The sequence below is a fragment of the Bos mutus genome, chromosome 24 (assembly GCF_027580195.1).
Source record: "Bos mutus isolate GX-2022 chromosome 24, NWIPB_WYAK_1.1, whole genome shotgun sequence".
Taxonomy (NCBI): domain Eukaryota; kingdom Metazoa; phylum Chordata; class Mammalia; order Artiodactyla; family Bovidae; genus Bos; species Bos mutus.
In genome coordinates, this window is record NC_091640.1 from 54891202 (window position 1) to 54914970 (window position 23769).

Here is a 23769-nt window from a genome sequence, read left to right on the forward strand (position 1 = left end):
AAAAAGAACTGAAATGAGAAAATCCATTCTTAAATGTGTAATATATACGTTTAATTTCAGTGAATCTAAAACGACTCTATGAGCACGCTAAATCACATACAGAGAAGACCCATGTCTTCTGTAGCTGCAAAGTTTCTGGAACTCAACAAAACAATCTGAGGTTAGGCCTAATTCTTAAATCCCATCGGCTTTAAGAACGAAACATCAAGTAACTTTATCAGCACAGTGCTATTTGATTACCTGCTGAGAAAGAAAAAGAATGTGGATAAGGTTAGAGCCTTGGACTTCACTAGAGAAAACAAGATAGTGGCTCGCATATTCAGTTGTGGGATTTTGTATGAAGATTTCAAGGCATCTTACTGATGTTCAGAATGCCCCTCATTTTCACTGCCTTTTAAATAAAGTACATATGCAATATAGTCCCATGTCTTGAATAATCAAATTAAGGCAAGAAATCTAAAAGCTTTGTTAGGGTCAGCAGCTATACTTGATTTTGAACACAAATCTTTTAAACACAGTAGATTCCTACAGAACATTCTAGGAAATCATCAAAGTTAGCTGCACATTAGAATCACCTGGGGAGTTGTCAGAAACGCAAAGGCCCAGCTCAGATTTGAGTTTAACTGGTCTCAGATAGGGCCCAGCTTTCCTTATATTACACACACACACACACACACACACGCATGCACACACACACACACACATAACCTTGCCCACAAGATATTAATAATAAAACCATCGCTTTAGACTTGGGCTATCTCCTAGAAAGACAAAACAAATAATCAATGCTCCACTTCCATTTAAGGGGATAACCTCTGCCTTAATAACAAGTATTTGTGTTGACATCACCACCCTCATTAAAAAAAAGATCTCAGGAAGATTAAAAAAAAAAAAAAAAAAGGTTTGCAATCACCAAACATCCTATTCAAAGCAGCAAGAGAGGCCGAAAGCAAATGACATTTTTTCCTTTCGTCATGCACAGTGATGTCCATTAGGTACTAGCTATAGGCTATCGTATGAAGATCAGACTATCCTGCAAACGACTTTACTCCCTCTCATTTTGTTTCTGTCAGACTTTCCATTATAAATTACATTTTCTTTTTCAGTTCAAAAAAAAAGTAGTATGAGGTTGCAATTTGGCAAAAACATTTTAAGCCTGGGTGTAATTTCCGTACCCCAATTTGATTGAAATTAGTTTTGCCATATTTAGTTAGAACTAAAAAAAGTCCGTTTGGCCGCTTTGATTTCTATGGGTTTATGTTCTGTACAATTTCAAAAGGCTGAGAAGTTACCGACTTCATTTCTGATCATTTTCGGTGAAAATGCATTCATGAATTCATATTATCCCACTACTATTTTTAATGAAAACAATTTAATCACTAATAAAGAACCTGCCAGCTTTTGTGTCTCGGCTAAAACGCCCACTTTTTACAAGTCCCATTCTATCACTGTCAGTGGTACACCCTCAAGAGACACATAACGGATATATACCTACACATATATATACATACGTATATATTAACCTGATGCATTCTGAAACACAACACATCTCAAAATAATAACGATTTATTTCTCCAAGACAGCAGTTGGCTACCTGTTGCTTACCACTGCTATTTCTCTGCACAAAACAAAAGGCTACCAGAACTGAAGAAGGATGTTCATCTATAGCAGTGCTTATTCCTGTAAGTCCACAGGATGACCAAACAAAAGGCTGCTGGAACTGAAGAAGTATGTTCATCTATAACAGTGCTTATTCCAGTAAGTCCACAGGATGCAGGGTTACAATACGACAAAGCAGTTTGGGGAGCTCCTCGGGGCATATCAGTTAAAGGATTTCCATCCAGCACCTCTCTAAGCAGGAGAAAACAACAAGCTCCCTCTCCACAAGTCACTCACCTTGCCACACAGTGGGGAATCGTTTCAGCTGTGATCTGCTATTTAGACTTGAAGCCCAACACACGGAGAGTCTGCCTTTCTTTGGGGTTTGCATAGCTGGTGTTGGAGAACAGGAATTCAAAAAGCAATTCGGCTCAAGAGAAACTCATTTTCACCGGAAGACACACTAGGGTCTGTTCTATTCTCAAATTTCACCGAAAGCAGAAATTCATAAATATGCCACCCTCTCCCTCTCCAACCCCGATTTCCTCAATTGGGGAATTTCCAAAATTGTGCTCTTTGCTTTCTCCTTAAGTGATCAACACCGTTTATGGCCACTGCTGAGCCCAAGCTGAGCACAGAGAGTCGGTCCTTGCGAGACTCACAACCAGGAAGCACAAATCAGAACGAAAGAAATCTCCACACTCCACGGCTAGATTATGAAGACTTTTTTAAAGAGAAGCGGATACAGCCGCGCTCCTATATACAACAGAATTCTCCTGGACATGAACGTCTCAGAAGGAGACATTCCCCAGGCCAGACATTCAGCCATCACACGCCAGTCTGTCCACCTCTGATCCACCCTCTGCCCCTTGCCACTTCTCACCTTGCGTTTGCCCAAAAAAATGAACTTCAGTCGCACCCGAGGGCAGTATTGCCCACAAACCGAGGGAGGGTCTGTGTCCCGGCACACACACACTGACAGACTCACGCGGGCTGAGTGACGCTTTCACAAGTTAAGGGGCCTCGCGCTTACTCAGCAGAGGAAATCTTTGTGTCTGGGAGGAATCACGCCAATTCCTATTAGGAAGAAAGGATACAGGGGCGAGGAAGTCTATTCTCTCGTTGACCAGAAAAAGAGGCCGGGCGAAAACAGAGACCTCTGCCATGACCATCTGTGAAAAGGAAGGATGTTGTCAACTTTCTTCTCCCCAAAACTCAAACGACCTCTGCTTTGACCCTCAGAAACCAGATACACAGGAACAGGCTCTTCTGCGGGAATTGAGAGCTTTACACCAGAGACTCGCGCTCCGAGGCTCTCTGCCCGAGCTATCTACCCCGGCACATTTGCACTCACATTCCAAAGATGTTTCCGTCGCGCTGGAATGGCTGTAAATTTCTTTCCTGCAGAATTCTTTCCAAACAAACTGCCGTCAACTGTACTCTGCAGCGTGTGCAGCAGGGAGATCTTAAACCAGCACCGTTCACCTCATCACAGCAAACCTCTCAGATGCCGAGTATGACTGAACGGGTGGCTGGGCCAAAGAAGTAAACTTTAAAAATGCAAATCTCTCCAGAAGGAAAACACACACACACACACACACACACACACACAGGACTCCACCAGAATTCCACCTTTCGGAACCTATGACGGATACCTAAAGGCCACCTCCTCAAGCAGGCTCTACTTAATGACTAAAACTGTCTGCTTACATTTTCCAGGATCCATGAAACAGGTTGTTCAAAAAAAAGCAAAATGAAATTTTTTCTTCCCCCATCACTAAAGAAGACGGGAGGGTGAGAGGGTGCAGGAGAACAAGCGCTCCCCTCCCAGCACAAAAAGAACTTCATTTCTGTTTGGATGAATAATGTGACGCTAGAAAGCTTTGAATCTGAAAGAGAACCTTTAAATTCTATCAAGAGTTTTCCAAAGTGAGAAAGCAATGCCCTTAGAAAAAGAAAGTCTAAATCTTTCAAGGAAAAAAAGAAAAAGATATGAAACATGTGATTAGTACCGATACTGAAATTAAAAAGAAAGCGTCTGTAAAAACTCAATTGTCTTGAAACAAAGCTTACTCTTTTGGCTATGGATAGTATTTTTAGAACTGGGCTTTCTCTGGAGAGTTGAAAGTATGCAAATGCACAAAGCCCAGAGACACACACACACACGCTATACCTTTGTATGACACTGGCATTTTATTATTTAATTAAAGTACTCTTATTTTTCTAGCTCACGCATGCCTCCCTTGAGACGGCTTTGCTGTTAGCCTGCTGGCCTTGACTTTCAGCCAAAAACAATTCAGAAACAAAAAGGGACAACAAATCATATTTTCACAGACATTTTTATCCCTCAATACAACCCTGTTTTCACACAACATCCTACAGCCCCTATGAAAACTATAATTTAGGGCAGTAGCCACCCAAAACCCAGGATCTGACACATGGCTGCACGAAGCATTTCCAGTGTAAGAAATTCTCAAGTTCTTAATTGCAAATAAACTCTTTTGATAGAACCACTTTCCCCGACATCGCTGGTTTGCAAACAGTGCCACTGGTACCGGCTGATGGATGAAAAAAAATAACAACCAGCCAGTGAATACATTGCTGATACGATGGGGTGTTTATGACTCTGCGCTCGGTGTCATTTCATTACTTTGTGAAAGAGTCAGGCATCGGAAGGTTTTCGGTGCCTCAGTGCCCCAGCCTCAAATGCATCACCTAATTTACAAAACACACTGATTCACCAGGCTCATCCTCTCAACCCTTCCCCGAAGAGAGACTCTCACTTACCTGGTGGCAACCCTGTAAATTCGATTCTCTCCCATAAGATGAGTAGGAGCCCCTTTCTGTTTTACCTGCCAAGAGAAACAACAACAAAAAAGTGTAAATTGTGTTTTTCCTTAAAAAAAAAAAAAATCTCCTTCAGGTAACAGACATCCACTTCTCTTCCCCGATGTTTACATACGAAAAGTAGGCACTACTGGCAATGTATGCAAGCAAGGCAGGGAATAACACTTCCCCACGCTGGCTATGCTAAACTGGAAAAAAATATCCTTCATTCCTATTCTTAGCCAAACTGCTCCACACTTCCAAAAACTGTCATTCCAATGGCCTCCACTTTCTCTAACAAACAAATTGTCATTCCTTATTTTCACTTTCTTTCTAGCTCACAAAATTTAAACAATTTCATTTTTATTTACACAGCAGGCACATTATCTATGTAATGACCCTAGCCTAGTCATTCCCATTGATTACATTGACACTTAATGGTGAGGCCAAAGCTAATCAATCAGGACTCTCCAGATGGTGAATAAAGCAAAGAAACTATTCAAAATTCTGGGTCTCTCTTCCTCTCTCTCTCTTATTTAAACTCCCTTTCCCAGGAGTAAAGACCGTCATGATCAAGATGATGATGGAATTTACATTTGGGAAAGAGGACTGTTGAAAAATTGCCCACTCCGAGGCCAACTTCAGGTTCTACCAGTAGACCCAGCAGAATACGGGGTAACGGAACATCAGTGTCTTGTTCTGATTCTAACACTCCAATTTTTTATCTGTTGACTCCTCTACAGAGATGTACAGAGCCATATCTAAGGGTAAAAATCAAGGCAGCTCGTTTGTTTCTTTTAAAAAGTATGTTGAGCCTTAATCGTCAGGAAAACAATGAAAACACCTTTCAAGAGATCCAACCAGTAGAACATACCTAGCGACAAATAAAGAATTGTTACAGAGAACAGTCCACACTAGGACATTCAAAAGGGCTTGTCCCGCCCACAACACAAACCCCACCCCGTCCAGGACAGAAGAATACGCTCTTCCCTTGAGACTAGAGCTTAAGGTACACTGTCCTCTTTTACCCAGGACTATACTATTCTTTCTTCCAATGAGAAAATTCAAAACTAGTATTTTGAGAGGCTAGATGGATCCTTCGGAGTTTACAACACCCATGATTTTCCCCCTTGACTCAAGTTAACATAAACGTTACAAGCAGCAGTGTTCAACTGTAATCTTTGAGTTCAATGACAATGCTATGAGGGCATGCCTTTTTGACACCACACAAGCAATGTGCCTTTGATAAATCTTAAAACTAGTCAGAAGCTCACCCGGTATGTGAGTCACTATAGACATAAAACAGAAGATGATTTGTGAAGGAAGCCAAACCTGAGTCTTAACATCAACCCTCTTCCCCATCATTATTAACTTTTCCACTGACTCCAATCGATCTCAAACTTGGGGACACACTCCCACCACCCAACTTCTGGCGCAGTATTCAGTGCAAAGCAGAAAATCAATGACCATATCAATTTCCGTCCAATGAAACAGGATACCAACTCACAGATTCAGTCCTGGGAGGTCTAAGAGAATAACTTTCATTGTATGAGGATTTTACATTGAAGAAGAGATTCATCTGCCTGTTTTAGAAGTATAAATGGTCATAAAGACCTATTTATTCTTCTGTGTCAGATGGAAGCTACTTATAGTCTTTAACTTCTCTTTATACATATTACTAACAGAAAAAAACCAACTCGATCTTTATGAGTTATCAAATGAAGTCTGTCCTTCCTTAAGCTCTCACATCTACAAAGCTTTAATACAACCAGGACATGATTCACTTTGACATAATATCCACTTGTTTAGCAACTAGAAAGACAAGTGGAGAGGCAGGTAGACATGCAGACAAGCAGAGAGACAGAAAGAGACATAGATAAGGTAGAATTTACTCTGACTTCCGAGGAAACTGAGTATCTAGTGTCCTGTTCTGGTGACTTCCAGAAATTGGAAGGAAGAAAGGCGATCTATTCCTTTCTCTAGAAGGAGTTACCGAAGCTGTCTCCTACAGAATTTCACCTCCTGGCATTATTTCCCAACTTGACTCCTGCATATAGACCTGGAGAAATGAATTTGCCTACCAGAACTTGTCTCAGTTCACACACACACACACACACACACACACACACACACACACACACACACACATATAAAGTTAGGTCCATTCCTTTCATTCTTTTAAAGGAAGAGAGGGAGTCCATGCAAATAGTAAGGATGTGAGAGAGAAAGAGAATGTGAATAAATAAACAGGGGAGAGAAGAGAGAGGAAAAGAGGAAAATGAAGGGAGGAGAGCGGACTAGAAAGCACAGGGGTGGGCAGAGAGCGGAGGAGGGGGAAGAGCCGAGCAGGGACGCAGGCAGCGCAGAGTCCCCAAAGTGCTCTTGGCTACACGGACCCAGCATTCTTTACTATCATATCAGATACAGACTGCTTAATCTTAATTTTGCTTGTTAAAAAATATTTATCCAGATACAAAAATAAACCCACTGCAAATTACAAGTTGTCAGGGTTAAAAATCTACTCCTGTTTGTGTGGGGGAGGACAAGAGACCAGCATAGACATGAATCATTCTCAGTAATTTGAGTGTTTCCATGACATCAGTGGGCACCCGTCCAGGACTCTGTCGAAGTCTGTGAGGTACCGAAGAGGCAGCGCAGCCAGCAGGAGGCTGGGAGGTGCACTTTTTTTTTTTTTTTTTTTCTTTTTAGGATTATATTCCTTGTAAAGATTTCATCTGTGGCATCCACTTTTACCATCAAATAGATCGCTCCAGAGATCCTGAGCGAACGCATGTCATTCTGATAGTGTAAACCTTTAACTTTATTGCATATTTTTGTTTCCAAAATCAACTATAAATCTGTCCTTAGAGCTCAAATCCCTGTTTGGGAGCAAAACAATCAGGACATGGACTGTGGGTAAACCCAAGCACCTTCTCAATCCTATCTTATCTACTCCACTAATTTCCTAATGACAAAAAGCAGCCATTTTACAATGGCACCTCACTTCCAGGGAGAAAAAAATATATACATATTTTGTATAAACTGTCCACTAAAAATCAGCTATGATCTTGATGTCAGTCTTCTGCTTAAAATGCTCAGGAACATTTGTTTCAGATAATAAAATTCTCAAGAGCACTGATAACATGTTTGAGTAGGATCCTTAAGTAACTATCTGTGCTCGTGAACACAAAAGCTCCTAAATATGTGTGTTTACTCTATGCCAGGCATGGATTTTTGTCACTTATACCCACTGGCTGGCGCGGACGGCTTCTTTCCTCCATTCTTCACCACCGACCTCCCCCCTCATCCCCACGATCACAACGGAGCTTTGAAAGAGCTCAAGATTCTATTTTTCCAATATTTAAAAGAGATAGCAGTGATGAACAAACCCGGCGCGTTCACTGCGGAATTTTCGAGACAACCCTCCAGTACTAGAATGCGACAGCCGCTGCGGATATTTTTTGGCACCAAGACAATGGTGGCAGTGCCAAGCCCCATGGCTAAAAGTACTCAAAAGAGGCATAAGGGTAGCATTAATCGCTCAAGTCTTTTACTGCATGGAGTACTGTTGTCCATATTTTAAAAACTAAAAGTACCCGTTAGTAATATTTGTCGTCTGCCCACCAAGGGGGTGGGGGGGACTCTGAAATATACACCAGAAACAAATCTTGTCAAGCATTTGATTCATTTTTATACCTAAAAGGACCAAATGTTAAATTTTGCTGCTGGTGACGATTTGCCGTGCATGAAACGAATAATATGACCTAATAGGCTACACTGAACGCTGAATGAAAGCTACAAGAGAGGATTTCATAAACGAAGTCGACATATTGGCTAAACAACTTTCTTCTGCAAAAATGATGTATACAAGGAACATGTAATGCTATGTCACAATTTTTTAAATTAAGCAAGAAAAACGCTGTAAATGAGCAGACACAACATCCGTCAATCAATCCTTCTAAAGACAAAGGAGCTCAACTGGCAGCCCCTTCTCTAGAACAAGTCGGCATCTACAGTGAGCAAACAATCCGGAAAGTCAACACGTGTTTTGTCCAAATTGAACCCATCAGCTGTTAAAAACCTATATTTAAATTTGATTATTAAAAATGACACCAATGGGCAATCAATAAAGGAGTCACTTGCTTTTTCTGTTGCCCTTGAAAAACTCAAAGATAAGCAGAAAATATAAGCTGTTTCCATTTATTTTTAAAGACCAATCCTTTTGCTGATTTATTCAACTGTTCTTTATCTTGCTGCCTCATGAAGGATAGAGAAAAAAAATTTAATGTGGGGGGGAGTATGATGAACAAATATCTATATAATTCAAAATCTAATACTTTTATATTCTTACATAATTTTCCATTTGACTCCTAATTTTCCTTACAATCTACTCGTGGTATCCCATTGTAAGCAAATGCCATAGGAAATGACTGAGAATGAAAGTGTTACATGAAGGAAAAAACTGGTATCATAAATTCATTAATTCACAAGGACACATCTAAGAAGTACCCCCTTTGGCAGATTACTACACCTAAACAGTTCTAATCCCCTTGGAGGGAGTGAGAGACAGGCAAGAACAACTTATCCATGATATGATTTCTGGACATAAGCCGTGACTCAGATGAGCCCACGGGTGGTTGACCCGTAGGATAACAATAGGTTGTGTTTGGGTTTCTAGCTTTTCATTCTTATAAGGCCACTTTTAATATTACATATAAATGGTAAGTATTTCACCAACAACCGAACAAGATGCACTATATGCTGGAACACATCATCCTATGAAAAGCCTTGATTTAAAAAAACAAAAACAAAAAAAAAGTGACCTGATGTTGTAGGACAATACCCAGCAAGGTTATTCCATTGCTAATCCTCATTCTGGGAACTGAAGAGCCAGCCCTTTGTTCTCCGTCACCAGACTAAGGAGCTCATCACAACCCTGTTTGAGTTGGATTAAATCTCTGTCCCTGCCCTCAGCCCATCCTTGGTTACCTTATCATCTGGGGGTGGGAGGCATACTGAAAAGAGTATTTCATTAAACAATAACCGGAAGAGTGGTTCCAAAAATATACATGAGGTTATTTATAATTTACAGTTCTTTCATCTTTCCCATGCCTACCTTTTTCTCTCTTGTCCACACGATACCCGAGTTCTTGTCACGTATCCCCACTACGCAAAGAGGTTATGTAGACATTCATTCAATCTACACAAGAACCAACCCTGTGAGGCACATAATATAAACACCACTTTACAGATGAGAAAATTGAGAAACGGAAAACTGCCCAAGCTCACAAAGGCAGCAACTCTCAGACCCAGGATTCAAACCCTGGCAGTTGGATTCCCAAGGCTGGACTATTCGTACTATTCTGTGCTGCTGGAATTTAAACTCGGGGAAAAAAAAAAAAAAACTACAAATACATGAGAAGCCCAATTCTGAAGACTTAAATCCCAGAGCTCAAAACACTCATGAATTTGATATGAAATTAATGAAAGTGTCTTAGAGGTGGTGATAATTTACATGGTGTTTTATTCCTAAAAGGTCTCTAGGTACTTAATAGCTGTGCAAATAATGTGCACCAGAACCTGTGACTTCATGAAAAAATCTGTAACCATCTCCACAACAACTGGAAGCAACTGACAAAAACGGCCGCAAACGGCATCTCTACACACGTCACTTGTGAAGAACATGAGTTCAAACCAATGAAGACGAGAAGAGTCAAAGTCAAAATACAGTCATAGTATAGGACAAGGCAAGATACGCACTAGTGTCTTCTGTGGAATAACAGCCCCACAACAGGCTCCGAAAAACAAAAAGGAGGCAAATTTAAAAGCCCAGGAAATGTTAGAAGCTGCCTATATATCCCTCTTGACCCCCAGAAATTTACACTGTATCTTAGCAGGGGAAATCCTCTGAAAAAATCCTGCAATGAAGACCTTTAATTTCAGTTAATATCTTTTTTAACTTCACTTACTTTTTAATTTTAATCATACATTTTATTTAATCCAACACATCCAAACTGTTACCATTTTGACATGCAATCTTTCCTAAATCCATTTGAATACACATACCTGCTCTTGTCTTTTTGCCTACTGACACAAATCCTGAGGAATCTGAGAAACCACTCTTTTTAAAAACTTAACATTTAAAAGAATGCCCTGGGTTACAAGGTTAAAATTTGAATTTTATTTTAATTGACCTAAAAATACTTGTGTCTTGTTGTGATGCTTCCATGAATATACACCTTCGTGGTTCTCACTAGCCAGTCAATCTTAATTTTCCCTGATCCGAGCTTGGAGGTGACAGTCTGGGTTTACAAGAAACCAGAAACTGACATTATTTTCCTTATTTCTAAAATACAGAGAAGACCACTGGTTCTTTCCTGTAGAAAGAACTCCTACTATACCAGGAGGCCTTTTTTTTTAATCCAAATATAATAAATTTCATGCTAAAAGAGTTACAACTCAATTTCAGCTGATAAAATAGTCATTCCATAGTCTAGAAAATTCTCTTCCTCCACTTCATCCTAAACTGAGAACAGAAAGAAAATTCAGAGGAAAAGTGACGAGGCACACAGTTTGCAGCAAAGGATGATGAGAAACGGGGACCAAATCACTTTCCCAGGAAAGACTAACTGCAGTCCTTCCTTTCATCAAAACAGAACACTCGGTAGTAACTAGAGCTCTGACCTTGGAAAATGATGAGTTTTTAGCTGCCTTCTGTCGTTGCTTCACCTCATCTCATCTAGACAGCGCCTTCAAAACAGTGGGTGTACCAAAATTCCAGATACACTTAAGAGCATCTTGAGGCCTCACCAAAACTCTTCATTTGGGGGGTTCTAAACATGGTTCAGTATCTACACTCAATTCTGCTTAAAGCCCTCACATTTGTAAAGCATTATATAGGACATAAGGTAAAGACAACAAGACCCTAGGAGTTCCTTAGATGGCCATTTTAACCCCATGTTCACAGTGCGTGCGTGCGCTCAGTCAAGTTCAACTATTTGCGACCCCATGGACTACAATCCCCTGGGCTCCTCTGTCCATGGGATTTCCCAGGCAAAAATACGGGAGTGGGTTGCTGTTTCATCCTCCAGGAGATCTTCCTGAGACAGGGATCAAACCCTCATCTACTCTGTCTCCTGCACTGGCAGGTAGATTCTTTACCACTGACTCAACTGGGAAGCCCTCTGTTTATAGCAGAAGTCACTAAAATTCAGAAAAGGTGGGGAATTTCCTGGTAATCCAGTGGTTAGAACTCTGTGCTTTCACTGCCAAAGGCGCTGGTTCATTCTCGGGTCGGGGAACTAAGATCTCACAAGCCCTGTGGCCAAAAAGGAAAAAAAAAAAAAGGCAACCAACTTCTAACAAATAAAAGAGGTTGTACAGATATTAAGAGACAAAGCTAGAACCTAAATAACCAGTTCCTGTACCAAAATCTGTTTTTACAATATGCCACCTTTATTACCCATAGCTGCTGTGGTAACAAAGACGATTCCACTCGGCTTTTTCTCACTATGTAGCACAGCCCTCTCCGCAATTTGTAGTAGGTTGAAGAAGCATTCTCCAGTCCTTTGATGAATGAAAATGTTAGAACGGGTCACATTTTGAGTGACCATCCTCTGGGACACCAAAAAGCCCCTTTTCGATGCAAAATGAAAAGTACTGTCTTAGATTATTTGGCCCACCCCGGACAACAGCTGGGATCATCCCCTCCCTCACGCTTAGGAGAAGTGCACACATTATCAACTGAAAGCACGTGAGTTTTATCCTTTCTTTTCCCAATGCCAGAAAATCTTTTATTGAAAATAACACTAATTCCACAGTGTGCAATTAATCAACATAATCATGGGGATAACTTAGCTGTTTGGGGAGGTGTGTCGAATAACTCTTTAAGGCCACTAAAGTGCCACTTGAGTCACCGGAGTAATGATTTTCTGAATCAGCAATTTGTACAAGGGTCCCCTAGGGGCCTGAAGGACTAACAGTAACCCTGGAATCATTCAACTTACTTCTAACGAGTAACTTACCACTGGCTTGATGTGAATAAGATCTCAATTGTTCTGCCTGCCCTATTTCTTATTTTTATTGCAGTTAAGTGTCTATGGTGTCTGGGCATAACCAAGTCAATGAAGGGCTCTGTGGGGCTTCCGATGAAACATCATATACATCTGAAGTTTTGCTTTTTATTTGACAACATGTAATCATTTTGCATAGAAAAATGAAAGCCAAGGTCAAGCTCGCAATACACATTGAAGGCATCAGAAACAAAATGTTTCTGCTGTCATCTTAGAAGGAAAGGAAGATGCAGGATCGGGTTGCAGGAAATCAAGCCCCTCAAATCAGTTCTATGGCTCAGACACCCTGCCAGCCATAACAACTGTCAGAGGTCTTTTCTTAAAACAGATACCTGGGTTCTCCACCCCAGGGGACTTGCAATCAGTGGAACAGAGTACAGAATATCTATTTAAAAAAAAACAAACAATAAAATTTCACTGGTTAGTCTAACAGCAAAGTTGGGGTAAGAATAACCAATTTAGGTGAACTGATTCGATCTTTAAGATTACATCAGATGAAACTCCAATAAACCTGGGAGATAACAACAACAACAAAAAACTGATGACTATCTAATCTAACCTGTTTAACTGGATTTTGAAACAAAAGTTGATCAACAAGAGTTGATCGCCAAGACTCTTTCAGTTACATTCTGCAAGCTGGAGAAACTTTTTTTCTGACAGCGTATTAGGCCTCTATGTTTGTTCATCTCCACTCATGAAGACCAGTTGTTTTAAAGAAATGCATCTCACATTACCACGTAGACAGCTCTCACACACAACAGGATTCCAAGACACAAGTGTCCTGGAGGTAAAAGGACATCCCTCTTCAGTCAGCCCCAGTGGCCACGGCTCTGCAAGTACCTTGTCCCCCTTCCTGCCCTAAGGAAGAAGTCACCTTTAGACTCCAAGGATCAACTCAGGGAACCCGACTTGGCTTCTTAACCTAAAAGGACGCTCCCACCCACGAATTCGGCATGTTCGTGCTCTACGGAAGCATGGAGTCCTTGCTGGGGGAGAGAATCTGGTCTTCTGATTCCTCTGGAGGGGACTGATGACATTTCTGACCAAACGCAGCAGAGACAACACCCTATAAGTAAGACTTTGTTGCCCCGCTCAATTATTTGGAATTTATCAGCAAATTTTAAGAAAATCAGTAGTTACGTTCTACCTTGCAATCTGCTTTTAGCGATACATTATGTACCGCCCAGTAAACTGATATTCTAAAAGAGTCTCACGAGTGTGTGTGTGTGTGTGTTAGTCGCTCAGTCATGCCCAACTCTTTGTGATCCCAAGGACTATAGCCTGCCAGGCTTCTCTGTCCATGGGATTTTTTCAGGCAAGAATACTGGAGTTGGTTGCCATTTCCTTCTCCAGGGCATATTCCTGACCCAGGGATTGAACCTGGGTCTCCCGCATTGCAGGAAGACTCTTTACTGTCTGAGTCATCAGGGAAGTCTCACTAACATCAACTGTTCAAAATAATAATGACCAAACTCTGAATTAGGCACGCCAGCACAGAAAACAGAAGAAAGATGTAGTATTATGTTCATTATAAAGTGTGTATCTAGGGAAATCACATATTTTAGCGCCATCTCATGTAGGGGATGGCCTCACTTTTCAAGCTGAGCTCACAACTAACAATTAGAATATAACCACTGTCATCTCTTAAAAGAAGCAACACACATTTGATATGAAACTCAAGAATGCACAAAAATACAGGAGGTGGGGGGTTCATGAAAATTTTAAATACAGCTTTACATATGTACAATAAAATAAGTATTATACTTACATGTATATATGTAAGTATAATACTTATATATGGATATAAGTAGCATTTTTAACCCCAAATAGAAGAGAATCTGAGTGTCATTCATAGATGCATCTATATTAGACAACATTTCTCTAGTCTTAGACTTACAGAGTTCATATTCCCTAAATATACACTACTGAGAAATTGTGGTGAAATAGCCCATAATTCAAAATACAATTCAGGGCATTCACGGAGCAGATAAAGAGGAGAAAGACTGCTAACCATTGAGCCTGCCCTTCAAGATCAACTTTAAAAGAATGGCCCCATTACAAACAAGCTGGGAGGGAAACAGGACCAAACTCCTCGAGTCCAACTCCCTTGTTAAAGGAAGGTGATGGTTCACAAACAAAATTACACAAACCACTGAGCCCCACACTACAGCGTTTAAGGAAAACCTCCCAATTACTGAATATATGAGCATGACTAAATCAAGAGAGGAAGGCGGGGGCCACAGGAAGGAAGGGGAGAGGCAGAGGAAGGGAGGATGAGGGAGAAGGAGGAACGGAGGAAGGAGAGAGAAGGGGCGTAGTCACAACAGTGACCGCATCCTAGCAAAACATGCAAGAAAATAAAATCCACCATGGGGAACAGATGTTTACAGACAGCAATTTTCAATTCTGAAGCTTGCAAAAATGGTCCTCTGAACCTGAAAGAGGCCCAAAAAACATAAGATTCAGGAATAAATATTGTTGGGTGCCTGTGTATAACCAGCACATGTTGGCTGATGGTACGTTAATGATGGACACTGTCCTCAGGAACTTGACTCAAATTGTGTAACGGCCTATATGGGAACAGAATCTACAAGGGGGGACATAGGCATCTGTACAACTGATTCACCTTGCTGCACAGCTGAAACTAACACAACAGTATACATCAACTATACTTCAATAAAAATTATTTTTAAAGAGTAAATGTTTATTTACAAAATAGAGTAGATGGGTGAGAAGCCAGGGAGGAACCCCAGTAACGTCTGTCGTCAGGGGTACAGTGGGAATACTGAGAAGCACAGAGACCACCGAACGCAACCTCAGCGTGGGGGCAGGCAACAGGATACGCCGTTAGAACTAATTTAGCGGGAAACGGATATCTGTGGGAATGCCGTCTGCAGCTATTTGACAATGTTAAGTAAATCAAAATAAATAATACCTTACACCTTTATGATTTACCCATAATAAATTTTAAGGTAACGGATGCCTAAAATTGGAAAGCTGGAAAACTGGAAATAACTTAGAAGACATTTCCCCACTTCTCTAGCTCTAGTTCTCCGATCATTCCATATGCTGGGGCGCTGGTTGGGGAGTTTTGATGGAATTTGTTTATTATGAATTAGAGAAATCTGCAAAGACAAAGGAACTGGAGAGAGCTAAAAAATTCTCGCCACGGAATCATCACGTAATGGACTCAAGGCATTTCAGAGATAATGTAGAAATCACTTACACACAGTTAATTTTTATAAAGAAGTTGATGGAAACTTATCAACAATAACTGCTGCTATTTTAAAGACCTATTCATTATACAGAGCTTTGGCCTTTACTACCAAGTCTCCACCTAAGTCATAGCACAGAGGTGAGAGGTTCCCTCTGTAACCGCCCTCGTATACATACGTCAGTCTTGCAACCTGACAGCGTCAGTAACCTGCTCCTTTAGCATCCTACACTCTAGAAACAGCAACCAAAAGCAGCCAAACAAAACAGAAAAGGCTCCACTCAAACTCTGATTCTTCTCAATGTCTGCCAGGGAGAACAGCTAATTTGGTCTGTAAGGACACCAAAAACGTCTTCATAAAACATTAGGATGTAAATACAGACTCATTTTCCTTCACAAAGCAAGTAAAACCAGTTAAGCCTACCAAGAGGTTCTCTACCAGGCATTAGCTATATACAAGGAGTTGCGTTTCAAAATTTCAATGATCTATCCTTTTAAAGTCCATGCCCAACTTAGTAAACAAGAATTCTTCTTGAGTGGAATCAGGCAAGGAGGAGTTAGGAAAGCAACAGGAAAATGATTAATGGTCATCTGAAAACAACCACCTAATAACTCAAGAGTGGTGTATACTTCACATGTTATTTGAGCTGTCAAGAGTCTCATATTTAGCAAAAGGAAACTCCCCCCAAAACCCCAAGCAAACAAACAAACAAACAAAAAAATCCCTTCATTTCTTAATAATTAACTGCCATACTCAGTATTAACCTACAACTTTATAATCACTACAAATATCTGATTGTATAAAAAATACCAAAACAAAACAAAAAACAACAAAAAACCAACCTTGAAAAGTAAAAGAAATTAAGAACCCTTCCATACCAGTCAGTGCCAATCTAAGTAGCCAGCAGAGGGCGCACAGCCCCAACAAGAGCTGGCTCTGGCCAGGTACCACCCAAACTCATCTCAGACTAAATCTGACCAAAATTTGAATACAGGAAGGAGGGACATCATCCTATCATGAAATCGCTAAAACTAACATGCTCAGTTTAGGATCAGTAAGAAATACACACAAGTATACTTTATTATTCAGTACTGACTTCAACATTTCTTAACAGCTTCATGGAAAGGTGTTCATTAAAAATAAAGAATTCTTTGTATACAAGTGAAGTTTTGTTAGTTTTCAAGGCCACCGTAGTGTTTATAGATGTATATGAAGAATTATCTAGAAAACATGAATTTGTAGGAGTAAATTAAATATTGAATTTCTAATACATAAACACATAGGTTTTTATATTAAATTACCCTTTGCCAACAGTTTCTTTTAGAGTAATTCCATGTGTCATATGCAAATCTATTGATTTTTGTAACCCTAGAGCAATCAAATATGTACCATTTTATAGTTAAATTGTGACACATAAGTTACTTATTTCCCCACTGGTTTGTGCTTGACTGATTATTTTTAAGTTGTCTATTCTGGGTCTCTGTATTATAATATTAGCCTTGGAGTTACAGTAGATTACCCCAGAAGAGTACCTCGCAGTTATGTATGAACACATACATGTAGAAAGAGCACTTGGTTTATTCCTTAAAGTCAAAGACTCTTCCTAAATCTTTTCGAGTTTTTGATTTCAGAAGTAGTATCACGAACTGAAAAATAATATGAATTACCTCATGAAAGCAACAAATTAAAACCAACATCAGATACTGTATTTTTTACATTTACAAATAAAAGTTAAATAATCAGGATGTCCAATCTTTCATTTCAAGCACATTAGAATAAACAGAAGGTCTGCACTTAAGTTTCAAGATGGAAAGCTTAGTAGGATAATGAACTGCTACTTGTCCATCCACCTAAAAGATCATTTCAACCTCACCTCACTCAGCAGCAAACAAAAACAATGAATCCACGTAACGTCGCCATCAGGTTGATTTTTTTTTTTCAAGCATTCTTGGTAGATTTGAGTTGAACTTAATTTACACCCTCTACCAACCAGGTGGTTTAGGTTACATGTAGGTCATGATAAATAATACTTATCCTTTGGCTGATATGGCTGCACCGTTTTTGCATAAGTTATAATGATGATGGTTTATTATTCCTAAGCACTCAATTCTGAAATGTTTACACAATCTGTTAAGTCCAGGCAAATTTAAATGATTCTGACATGCAGCCTGCTAAGGCCAGTGACGGGGATAATGCCTCTTTACGTGGGTAAAATTTCGTGGCATATAGGTCACTCTCTTAAGGGGAATCAACTGTGTGTCTCTTCTTTGCATTTCCACCACAATCCTTCATCCTGCAGCCTGGAGCTGAGAGTGAAATGCAAGAAAGGAGCCGAATGCTCAAAGCAAAAATCTGCTTCCAGGACAATCCATTATATCTGACAAGTTAAATGTTCCATGGTCGGCCATATGGCATCAGAGCAGGCCCGGCGACGGAAGAGGGGAACTCAGCAAATGCATCACAATTAAGGAGTTTGGCTACAGACCTTACTTTGAATCACTTTATTTTTTTAATAAATTTTAAATGCTGTCCCCCCAATGTGTAGCTGAATCCCGTTCCTGGGATCATTTTTAAAGGAGCCCCATGATTTTGTTCTCATCTCCTGACTGTCAGTGCTGAACTCGAAAAGGCACACGGGGCCATTCTCGTCACAGGAAGTTTCACAGAGGAGGACCTGTAGATTCATTTCAAAACTTTCCAGACAAATAATACATAGAGCCGCTCTATTCACTAGATTAGATGTCAACGAAACTGGTCATTGAAACGGGACATGAATCTGAGATAACATTAAATGAAGCCGGTTTCCATTTTTAAGTCCAAAAAATCTGAAAAGCTGTAGTCATAACTCCACAAGCGTGTTTCGGTTTCCTCTGTGGTTTACTTAATGTTTACCAGACTAATGAACTGAGACTGCCTCAGTTAGACCGAGCTCCTCCTAACACTTCCCCAAAAAGCAAGTCGGCATACTTCTGCTAATTCCATGTTTCAGAGGCAGGTCTTAGATGCTTTCTAAGATGTTGATTACAATCAGGTTGTCTATAAAAATAAACATTTGTTGTTAGAAACAATGTAATGTAAATATAATTTGTATTATAATCAAGGTATGCATTAAGGGAGAAGAAGATGAAATTAATGAAATGACCAAAATAGCATCATTAGACCATAGTATTCCATTATCTTCAGTAAGGAAAACAAATCTTTTCTTAAGAATTCTCAGGAAGAGAAGTGAACCTGTAATAAAAACAGGAAAAGCTTTCTACATAAATGTCCAAACTCATCTGGTCCAGTGTCACACAGCAATTTTATCAACACCCTCACTTCCTGGGGCTAACAACTTCGCGAGCAAATTTACATATAATATGGTGCGTGTTGTGTGTGTATAAACTGTAATGGTGGGTTTTTTCTAAACAATATAATGGCTATCGTTTACGTATTCGCACTGCTTTGCAAACACGAAATTCATAATGATTAAGAGAAACATGGATGCAGCTTTCTGAAGAAGACACTAAGTCTCATTTCCCTAAACTATTTTCACTCGCCATTTCTCCAGAGGGTCACTATTTCTCTCAAATGTACCCACTTCGGCATTAATTAAGAATAATATTATTTCAAAGAGCATATCCAGAAACTTTATAAAAATGGGTCACTTTTCTTCATGTATAAAATTATAAAACACAGTATCTGGTGGTCCTAAATTTATTATTTGTTATGGTACACTTATATTTGTATCTCATTTATATTTTAATATGAAACAATTTATTAAATCATGAAGATGGTTATATGGATTATGACTGGCAAGCTGTATTAAAAATCAATTGTCACAGCTCTTTTTATTTTACCAAGTGCTTTCACATACATGATCTTATAAGCTTCGTCATAATTAAGTAAGTATCATTAACTGTATCATAATATTTTCATTCTATATGTGAGAAAAAAGGCAGACTCAGGTTAATTTATTTGTCTTAGGGCACACAGCTACATGATGGAGGAACCACATCTTTTGCCTAAGCCTACCTCTAATGTCACAGTGTCCTGGCGGGTACCTCCCCATACGTGAGCAAGTATGACCACTGTTAAAAAGATACAGGCAAGGATTACTTAGGAATTTAAGTACATTTACTATACATTTTTACTTCTTATTCAAGAAAAGTGGCCAATTTCTCTGGTATTGTGATAGTACCAGTATGAAAAAGACACCAGAATCTCCATGCTTGGGTTTCCTAGGAGGAATGAACACCTACTCAAACACAACTACACTTACATACGCGCACACACACACACAAAATGCAGCCACGCACACCTCAACACCAACAAAGTGCACCGGGCCATCGTGTACTGTAGATCCTATTTCCGTGTCTCCAGATTCACATTTTTATTACTAATTAAAATGTCCAGATGGTAAAATAACACCTGATCCAGGGGGCTTTTAAGTGCAGTAATTGTCAACGCTCAACCCCTACATTGTTAACAAATGGGAAAATTGGCTACGTTGACTTTTATATGTACTGTTTCCAACCTATCAGTGTAATGGAGTTAAAACTTTAATCATCTGAACACCAATACGTCCACATTAAACCCTTTACCAAGAAAAAAGCAGAAAGACCTGATATTCAAATCATCACCATTAAGAGAGAGCTATGGACTCCAGCAGAACTGCACATCACGCCACGCCAACTCACTTGTCTTTTACGGGGGGAAATACATAAAGGAGGAAAAGAATGAGGCTCTCTCCCTTCATCCTTTGTCTTACAGGTTCACTCAATCATAAACAAATTTTGGATTTTTTTGTGCCCTTAAATTTGGAGGGAATTTTTATACCACACAGAGGTACCGATCTATACCCCAAAGCAAAATGTCATTATCTTACAAGCTTTTTAAAAATATGAATTTGGGCATGACCCCTAAAAGTCAGGTTAGGCCCTGGCTCATGAATAACATACTCCTGGAAATCACAAATGTTTTTAAAATGTTTAAAGCACTTACTTCCTAATCCTAAGTGGATTCATTTTTCCCTCAAATATTTTCTTTCTCTCTTTTTTTTTTTTGCAAATATCTAGGCTGCTTTGATACGCAAATGTTCTCCCAAACATTTCCACCAGCCAGCCACTGAAATTTCTCCACAGACCCCAACCAATGGGAAAGTTTGCAAGGGAAATATGAGAAGCAACTGGATGAGAATCCTGCCAGGAACCCTGGCTTCACTGGCCACAAACAAATGTGGATTTTGTTGCAATACCTGTGGCTGCTTTAGTGAAACAACTCCTTGAAAATTCTCAGTCATGGGGCAGTCATTCTCCTTGACTGAAGCAATAGCTTCTGGGGAGGGTAAAACCGATCTCCCACAGGTTTCCTATTTCAGAGTTCAATAACTCCAGGAAATGTGGCTTTGCACATGGACAGTGAAAATCTCATCATTTGAAAAAAAAAAAATACCCAAAGGAATTAACATCTGCAAAACAGGAAACAGAAAGAGCAAAGCAAGAGTACCATGACCAGGGTCCTACATCTGAACAGGTATAGTTTTAGGGGAGTATTAATACTTTCAGAAGTGTTCTCTCAAGGGAATAAGCCAGGGAAGAAGATGTCCCTAGAGCCATCTTTATTATATAAATAACTCAAGAAACTACTTCTGCAAATGAAAGATTTTTCTAGAAATGAAAACAAAAGAACAGCATTCAAAGCTAACTTGTAAATACAGTACGATTACAATTACTATCAGTGAAAACAATCTCCAATACTCCCTTTCCCTTTCATGCTCCACTGCGTAAACACCCCCCAAACCAGCTTTGAGAAATAATGGGATTCCTTGATAACAGGTCAACAAATCATTTCAAAGCATCTCCAGTCTGCTCAGACACAGAACCACCAGAGGCTAGCCACACTGAAAACAGAACCAAATCTCAGGATTCGGTTGCTAACACCAGGCTGGGCATTACTGAGGAAGGTAAAAGTTGTAAATTTGGTGGGAGGAGAAGCCTAACAGTGAATTTATCAAAGCCAGTGGAACGTTGAGCTTCTCCAATTAAAGGGATCTGCTTCTCCATCACTAACCTGCTGGTCGACACTTGTTCCTTCACTTCTCCCACCACTTCCTCATTTACAGACACTAGAAGTGGTCAAAGATTTCATCTGATGTGGGTTTGACAACAGCAACAAAGTTCCAAAAGCCACAGATTTTAATTGAGCCCCAAATACAGATCTGGGGGAGAAAAAGAACCAATCACAGCAGGAAGCGCTTTAAAAGAAAAAGTGGGGGGAAAGGAAGCATCATTTTGAGTAGTTACTCTGCACTCAGTTGTACTATATGAAAAGAAAATAAAAAAGCTCTATAAAATGTCAGAATTAACCTATCGTTTCAGATTGCTTACAGGTGAAATTCTACCATCTGGATGGGCAGTTTGCCCGCATAAAAAAGAAGTAAACTAAAAGGAAAAAACCCTTCTTCTGCCTGCTATTTTAACACAATAGATTTCAAAAGAAAAAGGACACTCACCATAATCTCCAGCTACTGACACACACGTTTACACAACATGTGTGTACACACACACATTCATGTACAAGCTGTGACAAAACGAAAGTTGGAAACAGCAAGAGTGCAATAAAATTCTGTTTCTTGGATCTCTAAAAGATAAATAAGGACTAAAAATCTAGCCTCTCGATTAAATCATAGGAAAGAAATTACATTCAAATTCTCATTAAATAACTCATGATACTTTCCATTTCACTGAGATACTCCAAAAAATAAAATCTAGCATATCAAAGTTTCTATCTTCTCCTAACAAGGCGTATTTATATTCTTTCTTTACGCTGGGCTAGCAAGTTGGGGAATTAGAACTTAACTTTAAATAAACAGGAAACTGCATCTTAGAAACTGCCTGGAGTTATATCATTTGAGAGTCAAAGCACTTATATATTTGACAATTTTTAAAGGCATACGTTTTCATTCCCCTCTATTCTTAATCCTTATACAAACCTTTGTTGTTGTTTTTTTTTTTTTTTGATAAACATCTGCCTCAGCAGAAAGATTCAACTTAGTAATGATCATTTTTTAACCTGAAGATCAAATCTTGACATCCTGTCAAGAGTTCTAGGTTTTTTCTTTCTAATGTTAAGGGTGAGAGAGAACTTTTGGTTTAAGTTTAGGCTGGTCTAACAAAACATGGTACTAGGTTGGCACCAAATGGTTATTTGCCAACCTCCAGTCACACATTTTGAAAGCAGCACACAGAGGGTTTATAAATTAATAGCTCTCTGTGCTGAATGCCTGTCGATATCTCTGTCCTGGGGTTTCTGGGTATCCATTTGGATTGTACAGTGTCTCTTAAAATTATATCTGAGGCCCAACACTAAACCAGAAGTGTTGAGTGAGAGAATTACGGGCGCATTCCCCAACTCTTACATTAAACCATAAATGGAACAGATTAAAAAGAAAAAGCACGGGTTGGGGGCGGGGGGGGAACACATCATCCAAAAAAAAAAAAAAAAAAAAAACACATGAAACAACTTACCCTGGATAGAGAAATAGAATACTTGCTTTTCTTTCGACTTTATGGGTAGCTTACACGGAAGGAGGCACCAGAAGATCGAAGCACAAATACATGAAGAGGTGTCTCCAAAAAGCAAGAGGATGAATGAACTGTCATGGTGTAAATTTGCCAGCCAGAGGACAGAACACAGCATGCTGGGGCTTGGCTGTCCTAACATGTTTTACTATGTAAATTTAAATAGTCTTGAAAGAGAAAAGAAGGGAAAGGTAGAGGGGTTTTTATCTTTAATATTAAAAAAAAGTTTGCCAGAAATTCTCATACTTGAGTCCCAAATAAAAGTACTTTCGTGGCTGTTATTAAAAAAAAAAAAAAAAAAGAATCCAGTTCTCAGGCTGAAACTCATCCTATGTTTCCTATGATGGAAATTTAGGGGGTGGTTTAAAGAGTTAAAGACTCCCTACCATTAATTTGCATCTGGTGCTTTTAGTGTGTGTGTGTGTTTTTTTCTTCCCTGAAAAGTTGGCAGAGCTGCCGATTTTCCATAATGCAAGCATTTGGGAATTGTGAGCG

General features: G+C 39.6%; 1 protein-coding gene across 12 annotated transcripts in view; it reads right to left on the bottom strand.

The window, feature by feature from the left end:
• The window catches only part of TCF4 (transcription factor 4), a 385563-nt gene that overhangs the window by 190777 nt on the left and 171017 nt on the right, over positions 1-23769 (bottom strand). For 9 of the 12 annotated variants that reach the window (XM_014478578.2, XM_005896871.2, XM_070361626.1 and 6 more), the window contains one exon: positions 4387-4451. In XM_014478578.2, coding sequence (XP_014334064.1) covers positions 4387-4451 — 65 coding nt within the window. Of the gene's footprint in view, positions 1-2482; positions 2682-2953; positions 2972-4386; positions 4452-23769 lie in introns of those variants that run through there. The other 3 variants (XM_070361621.1, XM_070361620.1, XM_070361622.1) reach the window with 2 other exon arrangements.